Source organism: Eschrichtius robustus, chromosome 5 (genome assembly GCF_028021215.1).
Source record: "Eschrichtius robustus isolate mEscRob2 chromosome 5, mEscRob2.pri, whole genome shotgun sequence".
NCBI classification, from domain to species: Eukaryota; Metazoa; Chordata; class Mammalia; order Artiodactyla; family Eschrichtiidae; genus Eschrichtius; species Eschrichtius robustus.
The window spans coordinates 47,461,277-47,484,663 of NC_090828.1; the positions used below are offsets into that span (position 1 = coordinate 47,461,277).

The following is a 23,387-nucleotide window of genomic DNA, read 5'->3' on the forward strand; positions in this document are numbered from 1 at the left end:
CTTCTTTACTTGACGTATACTGTATTACAGCTCTCCCCCTAGGATGTAGTAACAAAGCTCATAGACAATTTGAACTATTGAGTCAACATTGCATAGCTTATTCCTTAAATTGGGATTTGTAAATTTAGAGGGCATAGAGGCAATGGATTCCGCACCCCACCCCAAACACCCATCCCTACACAAACATGTAATTTAAAGGTGCTCCCCTCGTTTAAAGACCATCCCCCCACCAACACACACATCCCTACTTAAGAGTCTAACTTCCCAGGTTAAGATCCTGTCTTCCACAACATTGATCTTCCCCCAGCGCTTCATTCAGATTATGCACCTAGTAAGCAATCGGAAAATGTTTGTGGAACACTGTTGAATGTCAACAGTCACTCTGGGCTTTCGGATAAAAATGATGAATCATCACAGGATAATTTCAGCATCCAGAGCCCAAACTGTAACCGGGTTGTGCGACTATCCTAACACAGAATTCACAAGCCCCCGCCTGCGAGGAACCAGCAGAAGGAACGCGAGAGATTTGACAGCGATGACTTTGGCCACTAGCTTTTAAATCAGCCAGTTGGGTATTAGAAACACTCTACAGTCAGGAGCGTCGCTTCAGGAAGGAATGGAGGCGAGTGTGAGCTGCGGAAGTAAACCTCCGCGCAAGGCACTCTGGGACACCGCGGCTCAACCGCCGTCTCCAAGGCAACCGGCGGGCACGCGGTTGTCATGGAGACCGGCGGGAGACTCTGAAAGCCTTGCGAAGGGGCTGCCATCGCCCCTACCCAGGCAAGATGCTTCGCGGAGGCTGTAAGTCCTCTGAAAGGCGAAGACACTTTAGCGACCGCCTCAGCTGGCAACAAGACCAGGCGCTGAGCAGCAGCATCTACCTCCTACGAGAGATGGGCCCCACCTCCTTTCTACTGAGAGAGGAAGAGCCGGAAAACAGGGATTTCCGAGTAACTACCGCCCCCAACCCGCCTCGGCTCCCTGCCAGGCCGACCCGCGCGGTCCCCCCAGGCCCACCTTGTATGTAGCCACTCACTGCCGAACCCCACCCGCGAGTGTTCCAGACTCTAAAGATGTGCACATTGCAGAGCGAAATAGTATTTGTTAGAAAAGTTCCATTATTGGAGGTTAGGACTCCAAATTGCATCCAACTCTTCTAAGATGATGGCCTTTGATCTCTGGGCTTAAAAAAGGGAGACATTTTATCTGAATATATGGTTTGCATTTATGTGCATTCTCAGATCCGTTAGCAGTCACTAACCCTGTAACTCAAACGAAATGAAAATCGTACAATCTGTTTACAAGCCGTATATATTTGCTAAATAAATAAAATCGCGTTCTCTTTACTTTTTAGTCAGTCTGAAGCTATAACCAGACCCTTTTAAAGTATGGCTTAAATGGTGATTCCTTGGAAATGTCTTAATGAATAAAAATTCTTTTTAATTTTGCTGAAAGACCACAGATATTTCATATTCGCGTATCCTACTCTCACCGCTCAAAAATCAGCCACCACTCTACCTCCCAGGAGTTGAGTTGAAAATGTTTAATTTAGTGTCATGATGCTTATCTCAGACGTCCTTTTTTCACTTTATAACCCTTAGGGCATTTAATAAATAGTTTAAGCCAGTACAGACTTGGTGAATAAAATTAGTTTCCTTGAATAAAATTAAATAAAGTAAACTCACCAATTGAAATGCACAAAACAAAAACCCCAGAAGAACTACTTTACAAAAGGTCTTTAGCTCCATTGCAAAGTAGAATTTCCTTTCAGTTAAAAATTTATAGATTTCTTTTTCAAGTTTTTAAAATTAGATTTCTTTTCACTTTCCTGAATGTAGGTCTCTTAAAAACAGTCTTAGCTGACAGTGCAATTTGTTGAACAAGGCAAAGAATAAGGAAGTGAAAAATTAGACTTGTGTCAAGAATTAAGATGTTCCAGTAGACTATGTTCAACCTTTTGGAGTCACCTAAACTAAAATATCTCTTGAAATCTCTTTTAATCCAATTATCTATTAATTTTACTCTATAACTCTAAAAACTGACTGGAACTTTTTTTTTAAGTATGCATTTTTCTTTTGAAGGTTTCTCTAGGAAATCCTCATGTTTGTAATTGTTCCATATTTCTGAAAGGAGGGGAACTTTGTAAGCATATATGCTGGTAAGTGACATTGTGATGAAGATCTTCCACAAAGGAACATCTTGGTATATTACATGTTTTGCCTTTTTCATGGCTTGAGTACTGCAAGATTAAAGAAATTTGGTGTTGGGAGAACTTAAAGGTAAAATGGTTGTAGCTTGTCAATATCGTTTTGGATATTTTATTTCATCCCAAAAATTGTGAGGTTTAAAAATTAAGTGAGGTTTAAAAATTAAAGTGAGGTAAGCATACTACCACCTCTACATGTTTGGAATGTTATTGTTTTTAATAAGAAAAAAATCAGTGTTTAGATTTTCATTATGTACAAAGGTGAAATCTAACAATAAAACAAAAAATCTCCCCAGTTCACATCACTGATGATAATTGTATGGTTCATTATTTTATTTTTAAATTTTACTATTTTCCTTTTCAATAAGCATTTGACTATGAATCTTTTAAGATTGAAGTAGGACTCTGCTGAAGATTACTTCTGTCAAATCTAAAATTTTTCCTCTAGAGTCAGAACCTGTTTGTAGGTGATCCCAGAAATGAAAAACAAAAAAATTCCTTCCATGTAATTTAAACCCACATCAACTCATTTGTTTACCTACTATACTTATACCAACAAATCACTAATTATATTATTATAGAAAATTTGTAATTGATATTTTAAGAGAAAAAATTCAAACAAGAAATTTAAAAAAGTGTGTATCTCATATTTCTAATGCTTTTCTTTATAGGTTAGAAAACAGTATATATACATATGGCTGTTATTTTTAATGCTTTTATTTACCAAGTTTTTTGTTGTTTTGATCAGTTTTTATTGAGCATCTACTAACACAAGTTATTTGCGCTAGTTAGCATAAAAATATAAAATATGGTCCCTTCAAAATTTGCAATTTGGTTTTATTATTATATATAAAATAGGTTTTTTCCATTTTTATTTTATGTCAGCTTCCTCAGAGCAAGGGCATTCTGTTCTGATTTTTATGTAATGTAACTTATTTTTTACAGTATATTTACCATAAACTTAATGGAAATATAATCCAAGTATTTAACATACTAAAGTATATTTAATATATTTAAGTAAGAATTTAATATATATTTCCCACTTTTTGAAAAAAAGTCATATTCCATTTCAGTTGGTGATATTTGAAAGTATTTTTCTGTCATACGTTAAAGTGGTATGTATAGGAAAACAGTCATTTGTTACTCTATCCAGAAAATTCCTCCATTTCCAGGAGTAAGAAACTTCCAGGGAAGTTTAAAAAGAGTGCTGTGAATACTTAGATTCCCTCACTAACCTCTCTTTGTGAGCTACTCTATGTCATAAACACATGGACTCTCTCCGACAAATCTCTTTAGTGCAAATGTCTTTTGCTTCCATGTATCATACTTTTTTCACATATGCTTATTTTAAAACAAAAATTTAACGACTCTTGTAACAGAAAACTGATGAGAATTTTAAGTTTATCCCTAACACTTTCAGCAATATAAATTCTGTAATGCCATTCCTATTCTAAAATTAATAATACCTTTTGAGGTTATGTCAGAAATAAATGTTTTATTTTGTTTTTCTACTTTTGAATATTAGGGTCTTGTTGAAAAAATTCAGGCTTCCAAGGAATCATGAATGTAAGTTGTGTTTGTGTGTTTTTACTGATTTGAAGTTAACGAATTTAATAATTGTTTATTTAGACATATTCTAAATTTAGACAGTTATTGTCCAGACAATCTGAAACCTGTAACACAGTTTGTTACATTTAAGACAGTTGGAACATTTTTCTTCCTGTTTAACAAAAAATGTAACTTTATATGCCATTTCACATTAAAAAGCACTTAATAAAAAATGAGGTGAAATAATGGCCAGGTTTTCAGTAGAAAAACTTTCCCTCATGAATTCTAAGCAAGGATTTACAGTAGTTTATGTATCTAAATTTATTTTAATTATGAGAAAAATGACAAATGTAATTTTTCAGGTCCCAGAAATAGTTGACATGGTACATAATTTCATTTTAAAATGTTTACTGACAAGTTTTTATGCAAAAAATATATGTATTTTACAGTTAAATAGTTTTTATGTCCGTACCTACCTTGAGTTTAAAGCCAGGCATATGAAATTTTTTATAATTTTCAATTTGAAATTTTATTTAAAATTAAATTCTAGAGTCCTCAAAAATAAAAGAGAAAGAAAAATAATTCTGTCACAGGTTATTTAGATTTATACATTTTATAATAAAGATGCTGTCATATGGAAATGTTTCCTGCAAAGATTTATTTAACCTATACTAGATTCATCTAGGAACTGCAAAGGCATTTAACATTTATTAATAAATGTTTATAATATTCATAAAGAATTAAAGTGATAATCAGTTTTCAATTTTTTTTCAATTCAGGGTATTGGCTATATTTAGGCAAGTTCATTCCCCCCAACTATTATATAAGTACAAGCACAGTTGACATTTAAAAGTCCTACTAGATAATAAATTAATATTAGTGTTTCACAGGGATTTTTCTTTTGTATTCTTCTCTCTACCCATTTTCTCAGAAACATCTCATATTTTCTGTCTCCACCTGTTACCTCTGTAACAGTGATTTCCACATCTTATCAGCAGACCAGTATTTCCAGCTGCCTTCTGAGCACCACAATTTTGGAGGTCCCACAGGCATTTTGAATAGTAAATTCCCCCCATATGTGCTCTCCTGTTGTATTCCCTACCTCACATATTGGCTTTCCTTTTTCTTTAGTTTCCAAAGCTAGAAACCTTGGCATTCTCCTTGTTTTTCCTTTCTCATCCTCTTCTCTCATAAACAAATCCTGTTTATGTTACATCCTACCTACTTCTCAACAGTGATTTTACTTCCCCATCCTCATTCTTACCTTTGTTCAACCTTCATCAGCCCTTACTTAGTACCGTTCTTTGTAGCCTCCCTGTTTCCAGCACCTGCACTTTGTTGCTTTCTCCTTCACATTGTAGACAAAAGGTTCTTTCTGAAATGTCACTTACTCTGTACTTCATCCTCTCTCCCAATCTCTTCATACACAATAATTAGGTTGGATGAGTTCATGGATATTGTTTTCTTCTCTATTTCTCCATTGTATACACCTGAAGTTAAATGTTCACATCCTCTCCAAAGTCTTAGTTATTATCTACACTATTTTCCATATCATTTTCACAAGCTTCTATACTAGGGCTACCCAACAGAAATATAATGTGAACCACATATGTAATTTTCTGGTAACATATTATAGAAAGTAAAAATAAACAGGAAAATTAGTTTTAATAACATATTTTAATTTAACCCAATACATCAAAATATCATGTCACCATGTAATCAATATAAAAATTATGATATTTTAATGTTTTTTCATACTGCCTTCAAAATCTAGGGTGTATTTTACATTTACAATGCATCTCACCTCAGACACTATATTTTCATTGGAAATGCTTGATCTGCATTTAGACATCATAAAATATTCAGTTGAAAAATTCATATAATACCCAAATTGTTATAAACATAAATTTTCCAGAAACTATAGATTATCAGTTTTCCATTTAAATTTAAATAAGACAAAATTTAAAATTCAATTTTCAGTCACACTATCCACATTTCAGGTGCTCAGTAGCCACATATGGCTAATGGCTACCATATTGAACAGTGCAGCTCTACCCAATTACATTCAACAAATATTTATTGTACTGCATATTAGTCAGGACCTCTACTAGGTGATTTTTTTTATAAATTGAATCATATGAATTGCCAGTATTTTTTCATCTACAAAAATAGCAATTTCATATGGATCAATCTAATACTTGATATCATACTATCCTTTGTGCTCTTGAAGGCAGAAACCACGTCTTATTCTTTTTATAAATATCCCTATAGTAGGAAATTTTTTAAATGTTTAAATTTGATCCTATATATTAATTTTGAAAAATTATATTTCCTACTAAAATAAAATATTTTTTATACCTCATATTTAAAAGATGTTTTAGCTACTCAACATTGAGAAAATCCTTTGTGCACAAATATTCAAAGAAAGTATAAGTCTCAATAATGTTGAAATTTATCATTTAAATGAAAGTTTGAAAATTAAAGTAATTCAAAGAAAGCTATAAACAATTATTCAATAATATTATGTAAAGTATGTACATAAGTGTGGAGAAGAAGGTAGTGAAGCAGAAGCACTTTGAACATCATTCATAGATTCTTTTCTAAAACAAATCTGGAAACAATTATTTGTGCCCTAGTGTTGCATACAGGAAACCTGAGACTCTCTTTTATTTTTGAAGACCTATAAAGATGATTACATAGAAAGTTTTTATAAAGATATCAGTTTTTGAACACTGAATATTATTTCCCATCACCCAACAAATGCTTCCCAGTAAAACCTAGCTTTATTACCTAATGGTTTCTCCTGAATACAACGTCTAGTAAATGCCATCTTGTCCTTTCTTCAATTAAATATTTATGGATAAAATTAAAACTGCATTTTACGAAAATTTTTTAAATCCCCACCACAGAGATATAATAAACATTTTATTTTCTATTTTCTTTTTTGACCTAGTATTTATGTATACCTAATAGTCTGTGGGAATTCTGTGTTCTGCTTTTGTCACACACTGTTACTTTATAAATATTTTCAGTGCTATGTAGTCTCTCTCATTCAAGTCATCAGTGAATGTTAAATAAATTATGATATACCATGTTAGTGTATGGTATATCATAAGTTATTTAACATTCTTCCATTTTAGGCATTTAATTTACTTCTGACTACCTGTTATATTCTTTGTAAATGAAACTTTTTCTTCTCTCAATTATTTCTGTAGCCTGAAGTCTCATTAGCTGGATCTTGCAGTAAAAGTATTATTTTTTTACTGAGATATAATTGACATATAACATTATATTAGTTTTGGGTGTACAACATAATGATTCAATGTAAGTATATATTGCAAAATGATCACCACAGTTAATCCAGTTAACATCCATTACCACACATAGTTACATTTTTTTTTTCTTGAGATGAGAATTTTTAAGATTTATTCTCTTAGCAACTTTCAAATATGCAACAGAGTACTATTAACTATTGTCACCATGCTGTACATTATGTCCCCATGACTTATTTATTTTATAAGTGGATATCTGTACCTTTTGACCACCTTCAGCCATTTCTCCTACCTCCTAGCCGTCCCCTGGCCCAACATCTGGCAACCATAAATCTGTTCTCTGTATCTGTGAGTTCGAGTTTCTTTTCCTTTTTTTAAGTATTAATATTTTTATGTCTGTCACCCATAGGTATTGCTTTATAGCAATACTTTTGCTGATTTATGATTTCAGCAGTATATCAATTTTCTGCTAGCTTTGATTTTGGATTCATGTTTTAGGCATATTTAACCATATTACTTAAGCATAAAATGGAAGATATTAACAGCATATTTAAGTCTCCAAAGAAAATAAAGATACATGGAAATATTTTGAAAAGCTAATAATATTTCTATAATATTAGAAAAAAAGACTAAGTCACACAAAGTGGGAAAAAATAACAGATACAAAGTTCATAGTAATCTATTCATTCCTAGTAAATTAAGTAAGAAAATAGTTTTCATTCTTCCATACATCTAACATACCCTTAGAATCTAAAATGCCCTGAAATTACTTTTTCAAATAAAAAGAGAAAATAACATAAGGCAAACAAGATGTAACATTCTATTTATTTATCACCTTTTATTTAGATTTTATGCTGTGTCTGCACCTCATTTTGAGTTTAACTCACTTTTCTTTTGATATTAATAAAATTGAACATCTGTTGACTTTAATATTTGTACTACATGTGTAAATTAAACTTTGGTTATTTATTTATTGGGATAAAACTATACACTCTTCCTAAATATAGGGATTACCCCTCTTTGCAAATGTTTTCCTAATGTCATAATTCTTTTTTATATGGTTTCATTAATTTTGTTTTATATATATGTATATGGATTTTTGTGTGTTGCTAAATCTGACCATTTTTACTTTTCCTGTATATTGTTTTGATACTTTGAAAGTTGTCTTTCTTCCGTAATATTTTAGAGATTTTTTTTTCTGCTAGCTTTTCTATTTTATTTTTATTCTTCTTTATAGCATCCATGTGTAGTTGTATTGATATAAATTGAAGATTGGTATTTGGTTTGAAGTAATTAAATTTTCTCCATATTTCTACCTAGTTATCTCAATAACAGCTATTAAATAGTGCTTCTTTTCATCCTTGTTTCATAATTTTTATAGTGAGTTTTGTTTTTTATAATACATTGTGATATCTGATAAGGTTAGCTGTCTTGCTCTCCTTTATAAAAGAATATTCTTTTATAGTCGCATACATTAATTTTTCCAAATTCATTTCAGAAGAGTTTATTTCTCCCTTTTATTCTCCAATTCATGTTATACCACATAGAACAGTTTGTAGCCAGCTCCTCTTATGAAATTTTATGTTTCAGTATTTCTGCTGTTCTAGAGAATCTTTATCCCCCAAAGCACAATCTTTTGTTCTTCATTTTCCTCCTCATTTTTTTAGGGAGCAGATGGTGCTGTGTCTCTGTGACAAATAGCCCTCATCCTCCAAAGTAATGGTTAATTAAAGTATGATATCCTCCCACATTCCACCTGCCACGCCACCTCAGACAAGGAACAGAGATTTCTGTATTGAAATGTAACTGTGATGTTTTCAGTATTGTTAGTGTTTAATTGGTAATCTTTTTAGGGAAAATGGAGCTTTTCATTATCTTGCAAATGATTTTTTAATCTCTATGTATTAAAGAATATATTAAATGAATAGAACTCAAGGGGACCAATAACAACTGGCATTTAAATTATGGCATGTTAAGAAGAGGGAAAGAGGAGGGGCCTGGGCATGGGCCAGAGAAAAAGGGAATCTAGGATGCCTTGATCAAAACTATATGCACTTAGTACACATTTCTTAGAAGGACAGCAGGATGGAGAAAATTCAGAATTCAAAGACTGTGTATCCCAAATGTATAGGCAATATAGTTCCTAACAGATTGTCCTGAGGAATACTGACCAAATCTATGAAGAATATGGCTACCGAGACACTTGTAGGGACATAAAACTAAGGAAAATAGGTGCAACTGTGTCTTGCTCTCTCATTATCTATTTACTAATTTATTCATCTAACAAATGTTAATTACACTAACTACTCGAATCTCTCTTCTCCTTTCTGTATTTGTGCCCATTTCTTTTAATACTCCTGTATGATGATAAATATTTGTTTATGAACAAGAGAACAGATCAAAATGTAAGAGATGATTATAGCACCAATCCAAGGAGGAACACTGTCATATAATTAATCTGAAACCTTTATAATGCACTGGTTACACTGACTCTTTTCAGTAACAGGAAAACAAGAGATAACTTCTATTCTTTTTATAAATGACTCTTTTCTGACCTTTTGGCTCTGAAAGGAATACAAAAAGTGGTAAATGTCAGTATAATAATTCAACCAATCTTTCTGATATTTGGGAAAAAAATGCTAACTTTCCGCCTAAGTTGTTTCTTTGTCTCCAATTTGCCACTGAATTTTAATACTTTGGAATTTATCGTTAGCTGCTTTGCAATTAGGTCTTGTGGAAAGAGAAATCAGTGACTTGCTTCGAGGGGTACATCGAGTTCAAACTCCCCAACAAGGAACGAACAATGAAAATGCACAGATTGAAGAAGATGGTTACATTAAACAGAAGGAAATTAGTTCAGATGATATCTGCTCTATTTGTCAAGAAGTACTTTTAGAGAAAAAGCTTCCTGTCACCTTTTGCAGGTGACATGATTTTTCTTTGGATTCTAGAAACTTATGAAAAAATTCTAATTTAATATATTTGTAATATATTATGTTATGAAACATGTTGATAGAAAAATAATACATATTTAAACAATTATACTTAATTGGCCTTCTTTTACTTCCTAACATGTCGTGAGAGGTCCTGTTCTAACTCTAAATATTACTGGGCTACATTTTAAATTTATTTATTTATTTATTATTTTTGGCTGTGTTGGGTCTTCGTTTCCGTGCGGGGGCTTTCTCTAGTTGCGGCGAGCGGGGGCCACTCTTCATCGCGGTGCTCGGGCCTCTCACTATCGCGGCCTCTCTTGTTGCGGAGCAAGGCTCCAGACGCGCAGGCTCAGTAGTTGTGGCTCACGGGCCCAGTTGCTCCGCGGCATGTGGGATCTTCCCAGACCAGGGCTCGAACCCGTGTCCCCTGCATTGGCAGGCGGATTCTCAACCACTGCACCACAGCGAAGCCCTGGGCTACATTTTAAAGGGTGAAAGTTAAAAAATAACTCCACTTTATTTACTTTTTCACTTTAAGTTATTAAAGTAGATAATTTTCATGTTTCTGTTTTACACACATGAATAAATGCCACAGCTTAGAGTAGTTACAAACAGTTTTTCTGAAAGTGAAGATTATTTTACTTTAAAATGATAAAAATTCTCTTCAGCTTTTCTAAATTTTATCTTTAAAACTAAATAATTCAAAATATCACTTATACATAAATGTTTATTGAGAGTATTGTACTTAACTATTCTTCAAAGGCACTGTAAATTTGGACTTGGAAAATTTGGGCAACCATTTGGTATTGAACTTTTCAATTCTTTTTTTTTCCTGATTATTTACCAAAATTTTCATCCACATTGTATTTTTTTCACATAGCTGCTTCTTTTGCATATTTTAAAATTACTATTTCCCAAAATATTATTTCTCTCAGCAGATATTTATTGGGTACAACCACATTCATATTGTGTGATTTCTAGAAAAATAAGGTGACACCCCTGCTCTCAGTGATGTTTTTATTTAAAAATAATAATCATTGTTATAATTTTCCTTTTTGTTAAGACTATATGCATTCTCACTTTAAAAATGAAAAATATTATAATGATGCAAAATCTTTTACCACCATTTCATTGAAATGGGAAATATTTTGTTTGGAATTCTGATGTACTAAATTAAATATGATAGATTAAATTAGATAGATAAAATAGTGTTTATGTGTGTAATCAAGCTATATCTGGATAATCAGTTCAGAATCTATTTTTATAGGAAATATAGATGGTAGCACAGAAAACTTATATATATATATATATATATATATATATAACTTTGCTGTATACAAATGGTAAACTTGGATATTATTTCTAACAGGTTTGGCTGTGGCAATAGTGTTCATATAAAATGCATGAAGATCTTAGCTAATTATCAGGATAAGATATCACACACTTCCATGTTGAAATGTCCCTTGTGTAGGAAAGACTTTGCACCATTAAAACTTATTTTAGAGGAATTCAAAAACTCTAGCAAACTTGTGACTACAGCTGAGAAAGAGCGACTAGACAAACACCTTGGAATTCCCTGTAATAACTGTCAACAATTTCCAGTTGAGGGGAGGTGTTATAAGTAAGTATCAATCAGTAATATTATAAATTTGTAGTCTAACTTTTCTTTTAATTTTAGGAAACTTTGAACATTAGAGTACTAGTCATTTAGCCTTCTTCTTTTCCTCCGTTATATAGTGTGTTTGCCTTAAAGATGGCTACTTATTTAGGATTTTCAGACTAGTGATCTGTGTCAGCCCAGTACCTTAAGAATTTCAGTTGTTTTATTTTCTTTACTCACATAGAGTATTGGCTTTGCATTCCAGTCTAGATTGAGAGTCTGAAGTAGCATCCTTTCTTGGAAGCTCTGAACACAGGCTTTGTAGTTTGGCCGAAATGAGTTTCCAAGCTCACAGCCCTGCTAGATAGACCTCTCACCCCCTGTAACTTTCTTTGAACCAATGAGGTCATTGCCAAAAACTCCTAGGACTGAGCCAGAGGGATATTGACTAGATCAACTGAACTCGAGTTCCCCAACTCCAAACTGCAATGATGCATGTTTTGTTTTCTTTCACATCTTATACCTTAACAACAACAAGATACTTATTAGAGAAAGAAATTTTCATTACTTTTTGAGTATTCCTCAAAATTTCCCACAATTCCACAATAAAACATCAAGTAATTGCTATGCTTGGGATATTGTGCTTTCTTAATTGAAATCTTAACTGTATGTTAAGAAGAAAATATTTTGCTTCAGTCTTTGTTAAAATTTTTTCTAAAATGCATCAGTTTACTTTTCAGTCTTCCTGGAATTACATTATGATGAGTCTAAGTAATATTTTTAACACCCTCTCATAAAACCATAAAACTGTTTTTAATCACCCCCAATGGTGAATGATACCTTTCTCCTTTAAACTGTTTCAGTCCTTTGTTTTCTCAATGTGTCACATAGAAGTAAATCAACCAGAGCACCATTAGCAAAAGTCTTTATTGAAAACAGCAAGCCTGAGAAAGCTCACTTGAGGAAGAAGGGCAGAATTTTTATAAGGTTTAGCAGGAGGTGTTCAGCTAGTTTCAGGAATGTTGGTTAAAGAGAATTCTAGAAAAAGGAAAGACTTGATATTTGGCACTAGCAGCCATTTTTGGGGTAATCTGAATTTTTTCAAGAGGGGTGGGTAGGAACAATAAGGGGCTAAGGTAACGTGTGGAAAGGTGGGTTGGGAGGAACAGCTGTGGGTGACAAGGACAGGTGAAAGCCACAGTGTAAAATTTTCAGTTTTTATAGTGATGTATTCCTCAAATTGTTAATGCGTGGGTGGCTTTGGTAAATTATCTCAAATCTTGCTTTTAAGTATTTTGTTAATGACAATGCTCTCCTCTGTCCCTCTGACTGCTCTTTCTGTCCCCAAGGGTGATTCTTCCTACTACCCCTCAGTACAGGCATTCTCCACTGTTCTGCTCCCTGCCTGCTGCCCTGCACTCTCCTTTCAGAATAAGTTCTCTACGCATTTGGCTCACAATTATTCACATGCATATCTGCTTCCACTCCCTCAAATGCTAACATTTCAGCCGTTAGCCTGAAAAAACTATTTCTGGTAGTTTTAGTAGTGGTTTGAGTAGGAGATAAGGTAAACTAGAAAGCTTTTCAGTTCCTCTTCATTAAAGTTTCATAATATAGCTACTTACCTTTTAAGAAGTTAATTCCAAAACTAGCATATATATATATATATATATTAAAACATAGAGATACTTAACTTTTTGTAGCCCAGCATAATTTAATGTATTGAATAAACCGCACCATTGCTTTGATTGGTTGATGTTAATTATTAAGAATCTTCCCTGTATGTATAAACAATAATAATGAATAAATTAATACTTGCTGCTTCTAAGATGTCTGAAGGATATATTTTCCCAGATTCCTCTTGGAAATAGTCTTCTAATTCTTTGATAACTTGAGTAAGAAAATAACTTTATTTGCTTGAAATGTTGTTTTTGGTGAATATTGCTGCAAGTAAATTAAAATTCTCTGCTTGTGGCAAAATTTTTATGTGATACATGTTTAGATTGAGCTTCGTGGAAAATGAAGTTTTTTAGTATATCAATGATTTTTATTGCAAACTTTTTATACATATACCTTTTTCTATTTTGTGAGGACAGAGAAGGAATATAGTACAATTGCTGTTTTCAAGAAGTATTCTGCTAAGTGTTACTCTAGCATTCATGAAATAATAGGAAAAAACTGGGTAATCAAATGATAGAATGTCCAATAAGCTGTACATCCTAAAGGAACTTAGAAAAAGAGATAAATGAAAGATAAAGCATTCCAGGAAGACATCATGGTAGGGATATGTGGTAGGCAAAATAATGCCCTCCCAAATATATCCACATCCGCATGCCCAGAACCTGTATGTTAGGTTACATGTTGTAGGGGGATTAAGGTTGCAGATGAAATTCAGGTTGCTAATCATCTGACCTTGAAATAAGGAGGTTATCTTGGATTGCCTGGGCTCAGTGTATAATCACAAGAGTTCTTAAAAGTGGAAGAGGGCAGCAAAGAAGAGAGTCAAAGGGATATGTGACTATGGAAGAAAGGCACAGAGAGATGCTGCATTGCTTGCTTTGAAGATGGAGGAAAGTGCCACAAGCTAAGCTAAGGAAGGTGGGCAGCCTCTAGAAGAAAGGGCGAAGAAACAGATCTCTATAGCCTCCAAAAAGAAATGCCATTCTGTGGACCCCTTGCTTTTAAACCCATTGAGACCCATGTCAGACTTCTGACCTACAAAACCATAAAATAATAAAGTGTTGTTTAAGCTGCTAAATTTGTTGTAATTTGTTTCAGTAGCAACAGGAAGCTAATATGGGGTGAGATTTAAGATGAGCCTTGTCATATCTGCATAGTTCCCAGGAAATCTTGGCCAGAATTTTTCACCAAATACAATCAAAATAATTGGATTTTTTCTTGTATGTTTTGGTGTTTTGCATTTTTAGGTGTACCAAATGTATAGAATATCACTTATGCCAGGATTGTTTTGATAGCTGCTGCCATCTTTCTCACTCATTTACATTTCGTGAGGTACAGTATCCATCTTGAATTTCATATAGTGTTCGTATTTTCCTCTTGTAAATCTAAGTAAAATCTAAGAATAGGTAACCCTCTGGAGTAGAGCTGACTGTGTTTGAATAAAAACCAAAGACAATAATTTTTGGAGAACTCTTTTTCATAAGGATTTATAGGCAATCAGTTCTTACATTGGTAATTTATAAAATCCAACACAATAACAAATATGTAATGATATCATACATAAATCTTAAGGACAGAAATTACAGCCATCAAGCTTGAAAATTCATTTTTAAAAAAGATCTCAACACTACAAAATGACTTATAATGTTACAACCATTTACGGTTTTAAAATTTCTTACATCATGGAATTTTATTGCTATCATTTGAATCTAACAAGTAAATAAGTATCTCCTGATGCTGAATAATAATGCTACCTTCTACTTACTACACAAGATTAAACATCCACAATTACCATTATTGATTAATAGATAAATATTTTTACCTTAAAAAGTAATGTTATAGTAGCTGTGCAACAGTATATTAGACTCACTAATAATTTGCAAATTCTTTAAAGTGTTAAAAAGCTATCTTTTAAAATGATGAGTCTTTATTTATTTACATTATTATGTTATTGATACACAGCCTACTGATTTAATGCACAAGATAAAAGCTTCCACAATTTGCAAAGTAACATTCACCTTTTACCTATTACAGAAGAGAAATCAAAAATGGAGATCGTTGGAAAAAAGATCAGATGAAACTGTAAAATATATAGATATTAAAAATGAGACAGAAAAGATGCCACATTTTCAAGAAAAGCAAGGGTGAGATTCTCAGTGAAATTTATATTTCTTGGGATATTTAAATAATTTTTCAGTTTGGATAAGTTTTATTCATTTCTTTATTCAATAAATATGTATTGAGTACTTATTATATATACTAGGTGACATAGTATTCAAATGAAGAGCAAGGCTCTGGAGTCAGAATGCTTAAATCCAAACCTAGTACAACCATAGTTGGCTATGCAACGTTTGGGCTAGTTACTTCACTTCTCCTTGCCACATTTTTATCTTTAAAATGGGGATAATTATAAAACCAGTCTCATAGGAATTTTGTGCATGTGAAATGAATTAATACACACAGTAAATATTCAAATAATGCTGTCTATTATTATTATTAATTCTACCAGAGATTGTACTAGGCATTAGGGATATCTAGTTTCCTCAGCAATTAAGTGATCATCTAAATAAATGTAAAATTAAAACTGATATATGTTATGTAAAGAAAAAATACAAGGAGCTTTGAGATTTGCTTTGAAGTAAATTGCCTCTAGGGGAAGGAAGTCTTTCTTTCCTTATTGCCCTCTATTCCACCCCCAGGGAAGGAGAGTGCTAAGGGGATTGGTTGTATTTCAAAACCCTGACTAGTGGACAGTCATCCAGACCTTTTGCCGTACTTCGTATCAGTTAAAGAAAATTAAACATACTGTGTATAATTAACATATTAGGTACACTATAAAATATATACAAAGCTCATTTTAATAGGATGGGATAAAATTGAAATATTTTTTAAAGGACAATTTCAATGAATTAACCAAACAAAAATTGTGCTTGTTTATACATATATATGTGTGTATATATGTATTTCTATCCCACATATATATAGTAGATAGATAGAGAGATAGATAGATAGATAGATTTCTATCCAACCCAGTGGATATCTAGCCCATGCCCTGTGGGTGCTCCACACACTTCAGAGACCACAACTCTGTGGAGCATAAAATGCTTTGTGGGTATGAAAGGAGCCTATACAAAGGCTCTCCATCTCCATTTCCCTTGGCCCTGGCTGGGCATCACACTTCAACCTATTAGAATGATAAATTGTATAACTAATGGTTTAGGAGATATTGTGGAGGGAGACAAGAGAATATTAGGGGTAGAAGGACATTCTAGGCAGAGAAAATGGAATAAATAAAAGGAGAGAGTTTCAAGATTTAAAAATAAAAGTGATTAACAACCTGAAATAATAGAAACACACAGATTTATTTTAGTTGACAATTAAAAGACCTTGGTAAAAGCAATTTTTGTAGCATGATGAAAGTTTATCTGAAGAGTAATGAGAAGTATAAAGTTTTCTAAAGAATATATTTGAACTTTATTCTGAATGACTTTTGAATAATAGGAATGCATCTAACCTTTTAACCAAGATTTTGTTTTTAAATATTTGTTTTATCTGTTTTATCATTTGCTAGTGGCATCAAATTTACATTGTGTAATCTTAGTTATGTTTGTTGGTAATTTTGGTACAAAAATGGGGTTGGTATCTTTAGAGTTCATTAACATGGTCTAACAATACAGAAGTAATAAGCATATACCCCAAGTGAAATAAGTCTCCTCATAGATTATGACCTACCCGTTTATAATAGTAGCCTGGAATATTTAATATGGTTTACCACACATCTTACTTCCTACCAGATGACAGAGTGAATTGGGTTGTATTTTTCTAAACACAAGCCTGTGTGTTGGCTCAGACTGAAATAACTTGAGTATATGGTTCTCACCAAAATTATGTTCTGGTTTCACTGATGTTAAGAAGTGCAAATCAAAAAATTTCAGGTTAGTATTTTTATTTGAAATGACTAAATTAAATTTTGTTCCTTATGAAGTTGATGTTGAAGTTGGATCCATCTTGTTCAAGATCAATACAATAGATTTTGTAACTTTATAATGTACGAGATTTATCATCTTCAGTTCTAGAAAGCACTGGGTTCGTTCGCATTATTTATTTGGAGGTTATTACCTGTACTATTGATTACTTCCTTATCTACAATCACATATGACCATTCATGTCTCTCTGTTTATTCTCATTTAGCCACGTTTACACACCAAAACACGTGGTAAGGTCACTGCCTCTCTTACTGATCACAAAGAATAGTAAGCTGCTTGCTCCAGGCTACCAGTGTCGACTTTGTTTGAAGGCATTTCGTCCTGGTCAGCATACAAGATTGCTACCATGTACTCACAAGGTAGAAGTCACATCATTTTAGTTTGACTTTCCCTGTAGGGCCAGTTTTCACAAATGAAGTGGCAATTTAAGTCTCTCCTTTTATTTTTTAGTTGAATTATGAGCAGAGATGTTCAAATTGAACAGTGTGTGCAGAAAGCTAGAGCGGAGACTATTGAGAAGGCAGCTCTACCCCCCAAGGATGGATTCCTATTAATTAGGATTCATTTCTGTATAAACTATTGAGGAAAGATAAAATGGCACTTTAAGTTAGATTCTTTTATCTACTTTAGTTACCTGTAAAAGGAAAAGGCTTATAGAATACTAACTTTTTAATGTTATTTTTATGATTCTTTAGATGAAACAGAAATGCTTAATTTGACATAGTTTATTATTATTTCAAATGAACTTACTGGAATCAAAGTCTAAAGTTGCTGAATCACTATGTAGTGGTAACCAGGTTTTTTCTGAGTTAAAGTTGTTTTAATAAATAAACTTTTATAGCTTTAGAGTCACCCTTACTTATAATGACTGATAATTTGTTTTCTTCCCTAGAAGGTGATTTGTCACGTTATGTCTTACCATCATCATATCAATTTTCAACTCTAGTTGGCTATGACATTTTTATTGCTTAATAATTTTCATTCATTAGAAAGCAACAGTGAAATTAATGGCTTGAATAAGTAGTGAGTTTTTAATGAAATTGCAAAAATGGCATCCATAGAAGGCTTTTCATTTTAATGTGGAAAATGAAGATCAGTCTCTAACCAATTACATTTTTAACTTCAAAATATTTCCATAAAACTTGATGAATTTTATTACCTTCCAATATTATGAAACAGTGTTAAAAGTAACACAATAATGAAAGTGGGGAAATTTTACATGGAAAGTATACATTATAAACAAGATAATATATCTCTGATTAACTTATAACTTTTTTTTAAGTTTCATAGGAAATGTATTGACAGTTGGTTACTCCACAAGTGCAATTCATGCCCTATTGATGGACAAGTTATATATAACCCTTTAATCTGGAAAGATAGAGCAGTGAATGGACATGCACATCAGTCTGTTTCAAACACAAACATCACTCATCTGTCAAAACAGGAAGAACCAGAACTTTTTATTCCTGGTACTGGATTAGTCTTAAAACAAAATGGACTTGGAATTTTACCTATCATACCTCAGCGTAATTCTGAAAAGTTGAATACACCTCAAAGTCCAATAGATACTTATCAGAATATAACAATAGATGATCTGTATTCTGTCAAAGTAGATGATTCAAATTCAAGAAAATCAATCTATGAATATAAAATTAGCCAACATTTCCCCAGCTACCTCCAAGATTTACCCACTGGATCCTTTGGAAAAATATCATCTCAAACATTTTTTCCTTCTATTTATCACAAGAGTATTATATATCCAACTGGAGTGGAAAACCCATGTATCAGTAAAAAACACCATGCCGGTCAAAGCCAGAAGATAAACAAAGACTGTAAACGTGTTAACCACAATTCAAAGAAGACTCTTGGTAATAAAATAAGAGAGGACAACACGAGACCAAATACTTTGCTTCCAGAAGATTTAAATCTTATTGTCAATCGGGGTACAACTAAGCTTAGTTTGTCTAAGAGGTACAATAATTGTACAGGGAAAATTAGACCAAAATGTAGTCATTTATCCAGAAGGCCTATATCTCACCCTTTAAGTACAAAAAGTACTGAGCTATCTTTAATATTGGAAGGAGTTCAGTTATAAAAACGTATTTTATTAAAATCAGAAAATATTTGAATATTGAACATAAAAATGTTTTTTGTAGAACATAAAAACACTATATACTCTTGACAAATATTCTCTGTTGTTATTTTGCCTACTTGTCTATGAATAATGACCTACAGCTAAAGGAAATGGCCTCATTCCTTATAAGACTTAAAGAATTAGGTATCTTAATGAGTATGTTCAGTACGTTATGAATTATAAATAATTTTTAGAACTTTCACATGTGACTTTACACTGATTAAAATAATTGTTTTTAATTAAGGAAATAGATTTTCCTTGCCCTGAGTCATTATTTTCAAACATTTCACTTAATGACATGTAACATACAGGGATTCTCTCCAGGTATTTTTACAGTTTCTTGCACTAATAATCACCAGAAACCTATAGGAAAATCCAGATAGTGGTTTTATTTTTTACTTTATTCCTTAAAGGAGGTTTCTTGTATAAGAAATGAAATAAAATATCCTTATAATGCTATAAGCTATGCCACATTTATAGTGGTTTTACTGGGGTTTTTTTTCATCAAGAAATATATAAATACTACCAAATTCCCCCTTTTTTATTGAAGTATAGTTGATTTATAATATTGTGTTAGTTTCAGATGTATGGCATAGTGATTCAGTATTTTCTCAGATTATATTCCAGAATAGGTTGCTATAAGATAATGAGTATAATTCCCTGTGCTATTCCATTATAGATTATTACAAGATAATGGGTATAACTCCCAAGTATAGCCTTGTTGCTTATCTATTTTATATATAGTAATTTGTATCTGTTAATCCCATATCCCTGATTTGTCCCTCCCTGCTTCCTCCCCCCTTTGGTCACCACAGTTTGTTTTCTATATCTGTTTCTATTTATATATATATATTCATTTTATTAGTTTTTAGGTTCCACATATAAGTGATATCATGTAGTATTTCTCTTCTCTCTCTAACTTATTTCACTAAGCATAATATTCTCTAGGTCCATCCACATTGCTGCAAATGGCAGTATTTCATTCTTTTTTATGGCTGAGTAATATTGCATTATATATATATATATATATACATACAGACACACACACACACACACATACCACCTCTTATTTATCCAATCATCTGTCGATGGACACTTAGACTGCTTCCATGTCTTAGCTGTTGTACATAGTGCTACTCTGAACATTGGGAAGCATGTATCTTTTTTTTTTTTTTTTTTGATGAAAGTTCATAATAATGCAGTTGACAAGAAAATTAGTTATTTCTGAGATATACATTTTAAAGTAATAACTAGGATTATTACTTATAACATTATACCAGAACATATAAGATTTTTAGAAATTTCATGTAATGTCTGAAACATTTATATTAACATATTTCCATACATATTTCCATACAAATACAAATATAAGATTTTTAGAAATTTCATGTAATGTCTGAAACATTTATATTAACATATTTCCATACAAATAACCCAATGAAAGTTTAGTATTAGTTGTTTTGTTTGTTTGTTTTTTTATACTGCAGGTTCTTATTAGGCATCAATTTTATACACATCAGTGTATACATGTCAATCCCAATCGCCCAATTCAGCACACCACCATCCCCACCCCACCGCAGTTTTCCCCCCTTGGTATCCATATGTCCATTCTCTACATCTGTGTCTCAACTTCTGCCCTGCAAGCCGGCTCATCTGTACCATTTTTCTAGGTTCCACATACATGCATTAATATACGATATTTGTTTTTCTCTTTCTGACTTACTTCACTCTGTATGACAGTCTCTAGATCCATCCACTTCTCAACAAATGACTCAATTTCGTTCCTTTTTATGGCTGAGTAATATTCCATTGTATATATGTACCACCTCTTCTTTATCCATTCGTCTGTTGATGGGCATTTAGGTTGCTTCCATGACCTGGCTATTGTAAATAGTGCTGCAATGAACATTCGGGTGCATGTGTCTTTTTGAATTATGGTTTTCTCTGGGTATATGCTCAGTAGTGGGATTGCTGGGTCATATGGTAATTCTATTTTTAGTTTTTTAAGGAACCTCCATATTGTTCTCCACAGTGGCTGTATCAATTTACATTCCCACCAACAGTGCAAGAGGGTTCCCTTTTCTCCACACCGTCTCCAGCATTTGTTGTTTGTAGATTTTCTGATGATGCCCATTCTAACAGGAGTGAGGTGATACCTCATTGTAGTTTGGATTTGCATTTCTCTAATAATTAGCGATGTTGAGCATCTTTTCATGTGCTTCGTGGCCGTCTGTATGTCTTCTTTGGAGAAATGTCTATTTAGGTCTTCTGCCCATTTTTGGATTGGGGTGTTTGTTTCTTTAATATTGAGCTGAATGAGATGTTTATATATTTTGGAGATTAATCCTTTGTCCGTTGATTCGTTTGCAAATATTTTCTCCCATTCCGAGGGTTGTCTTTTCGTCTTGTTTATGGTTTCCTTTGCTGTGCAAAAGCTTTGAAGTTTCATTAGGTCCCATTTGTTTATTTTTGTTTTTATTTCCATTACTCTAGGAGGTGGATCAAAAAAGATCTTGCTGTGATTTATGTCAAAGAGTGTTCTTCCTATGTTTTCCTCTAAGAGTTTTATAGTGTCCAGTCTTATATTTAGGTCTCTAATCCATTTTGAGTTTATTTTTGTGTATGGTGTTAGGGAGTATTCTAATTTCATTCTTTTACATGTAGCTGTCCAGTTTTCCCAGCACCACTTACTGAAGAGACTGTCTTTTCTCCATTGTATATCTTTGCCTCCTTTGTCATAGATTAGTTGACCATAGGTGCGTGGGTTAATCTCTGGGCTTTCTATCTTGTTCCATTGATCTATGTTTCTGTTTTTGTGCCAGTACCATATTGTCTTGATTACTGTAGCTTTGTAGTATAGTCTGAAGTCAGGGAGTCTGATTCCTCCAGCTCCATTTTTTTCCCTCAAGACTGCTTTGGCTATTCGGGGTCTTTTGTGACTCCATACAAATTTTAAGATGATTTGTTCTAGCTCCGTAAAAAATGCCATTGGTAATTTGATAGGGATTGCATTGAATCTGTAGATTGCTTTGGGTAGTATACTCATTTTCACAATGTTGATTCTTCCAATCCAAGAACATGGTATATCTCTCCATCTGTTGGTATCATCTTTAATTTCTTTCATCAGTGTCTTATAGTTTTCTGCATACAGGTCTTTTGTCTCCCTAGGTAGGTTTATTCCTAGGTATTTTATTCTTTTTGTTGCAGTGGTAAATGGGAGTGTTTCCATAATTTCTCTTTCAGATTTTTCATCATTAGTGTATAGGAATGTAAGAGATTTCTGTGCATTCATTTTGTATCCTGCAACTTTACCATATTCATTCATTAGCTCTAGCAGTTTTCTGGTGGCAGTTTTAGGATTCTCTATGTATAGTATCATGTCATCCGCAAACAGTGACAGTTTTACTTCTTCTTTTCCAATTTGTATTCCTTTTATTTCTTTTTCTTCTCTGATTGCCGTGGCTAGGACTTCCAGAACTATGTTGAATAATAGTGGTGAGAGTGGACATCCTTGTCTCGTTCCTGATCTTAGAGGAAATGCTTTCAGTTTTTCACCATTGAGAATGATGTTTGCTGTGGGTTTGTCATATATGGCCTTTATTACGTTGAGGTAGGTTCCCTCTATGCCCACTTTCTGGAGAGTTTTTATCAGATATGGGTGTTGAATTTTGTCAAAAGCTTTTTCTGCATCTATTGAGATGATCATATGGTTTTTATTCTCTAATTTGTTAATATGGTGTATCACATTGATTGATTTGCGTATATTGAAGAATCCTTGCATCCCTGGGATAAGTCCCACTTGATCGTGGTGTATGATCCTTTTAATGTGTTGTTAGATTCTGTTTGCTAGTATTTTGTTGAGGATTTTTGCATCTATATTCATCAGTGATTTTGGTCTGTAATTTTCTTTTTTGGTAGTGTCTTTGTCTGGTTTTGGTATCAGGGTGATGGTGGCCTCATAGAATGAGTTTGGGAGTGTTCCTTCCTCTGCAATTTTTTGGAAGAGTTTGAGAAAGATAGGTGTT

At 33.0% G+C, this 23,387-nt stretch overlaps 1 protein-coding gene across 1 annotated transcript; it reads left to right on the forward strand.

The window, feature by feature from the left end:
* Window positions 1-785: 785 nt before the first annotated feature.
* Window positions 786-19,323, forward strand: ZSWIM2 (zinc finger SWIM-type containing 2). Its single transcript, XM_068543867.1, has 9 exons — window positions 786-950; window positions 2,082-2,158; window positions 3,732-3,772; window positions 9,740-9,950; window positions 11,332-11,583; window positions 14,490-14,574; window positions 15,277-15,386; window positions 17,434-17,587; window positions 18,511-19,323. Exons 1-9 carry the CDS (start codon window positions 786-788, stop codon window positions 19,321-19,323), a joined length of 1,908 nt encoding a protein of 635 aa, XP_068399968.1.
* The last annotated feature ends 4,064 nt before the right edge of the window (window positions 19,324-23,387 follow it).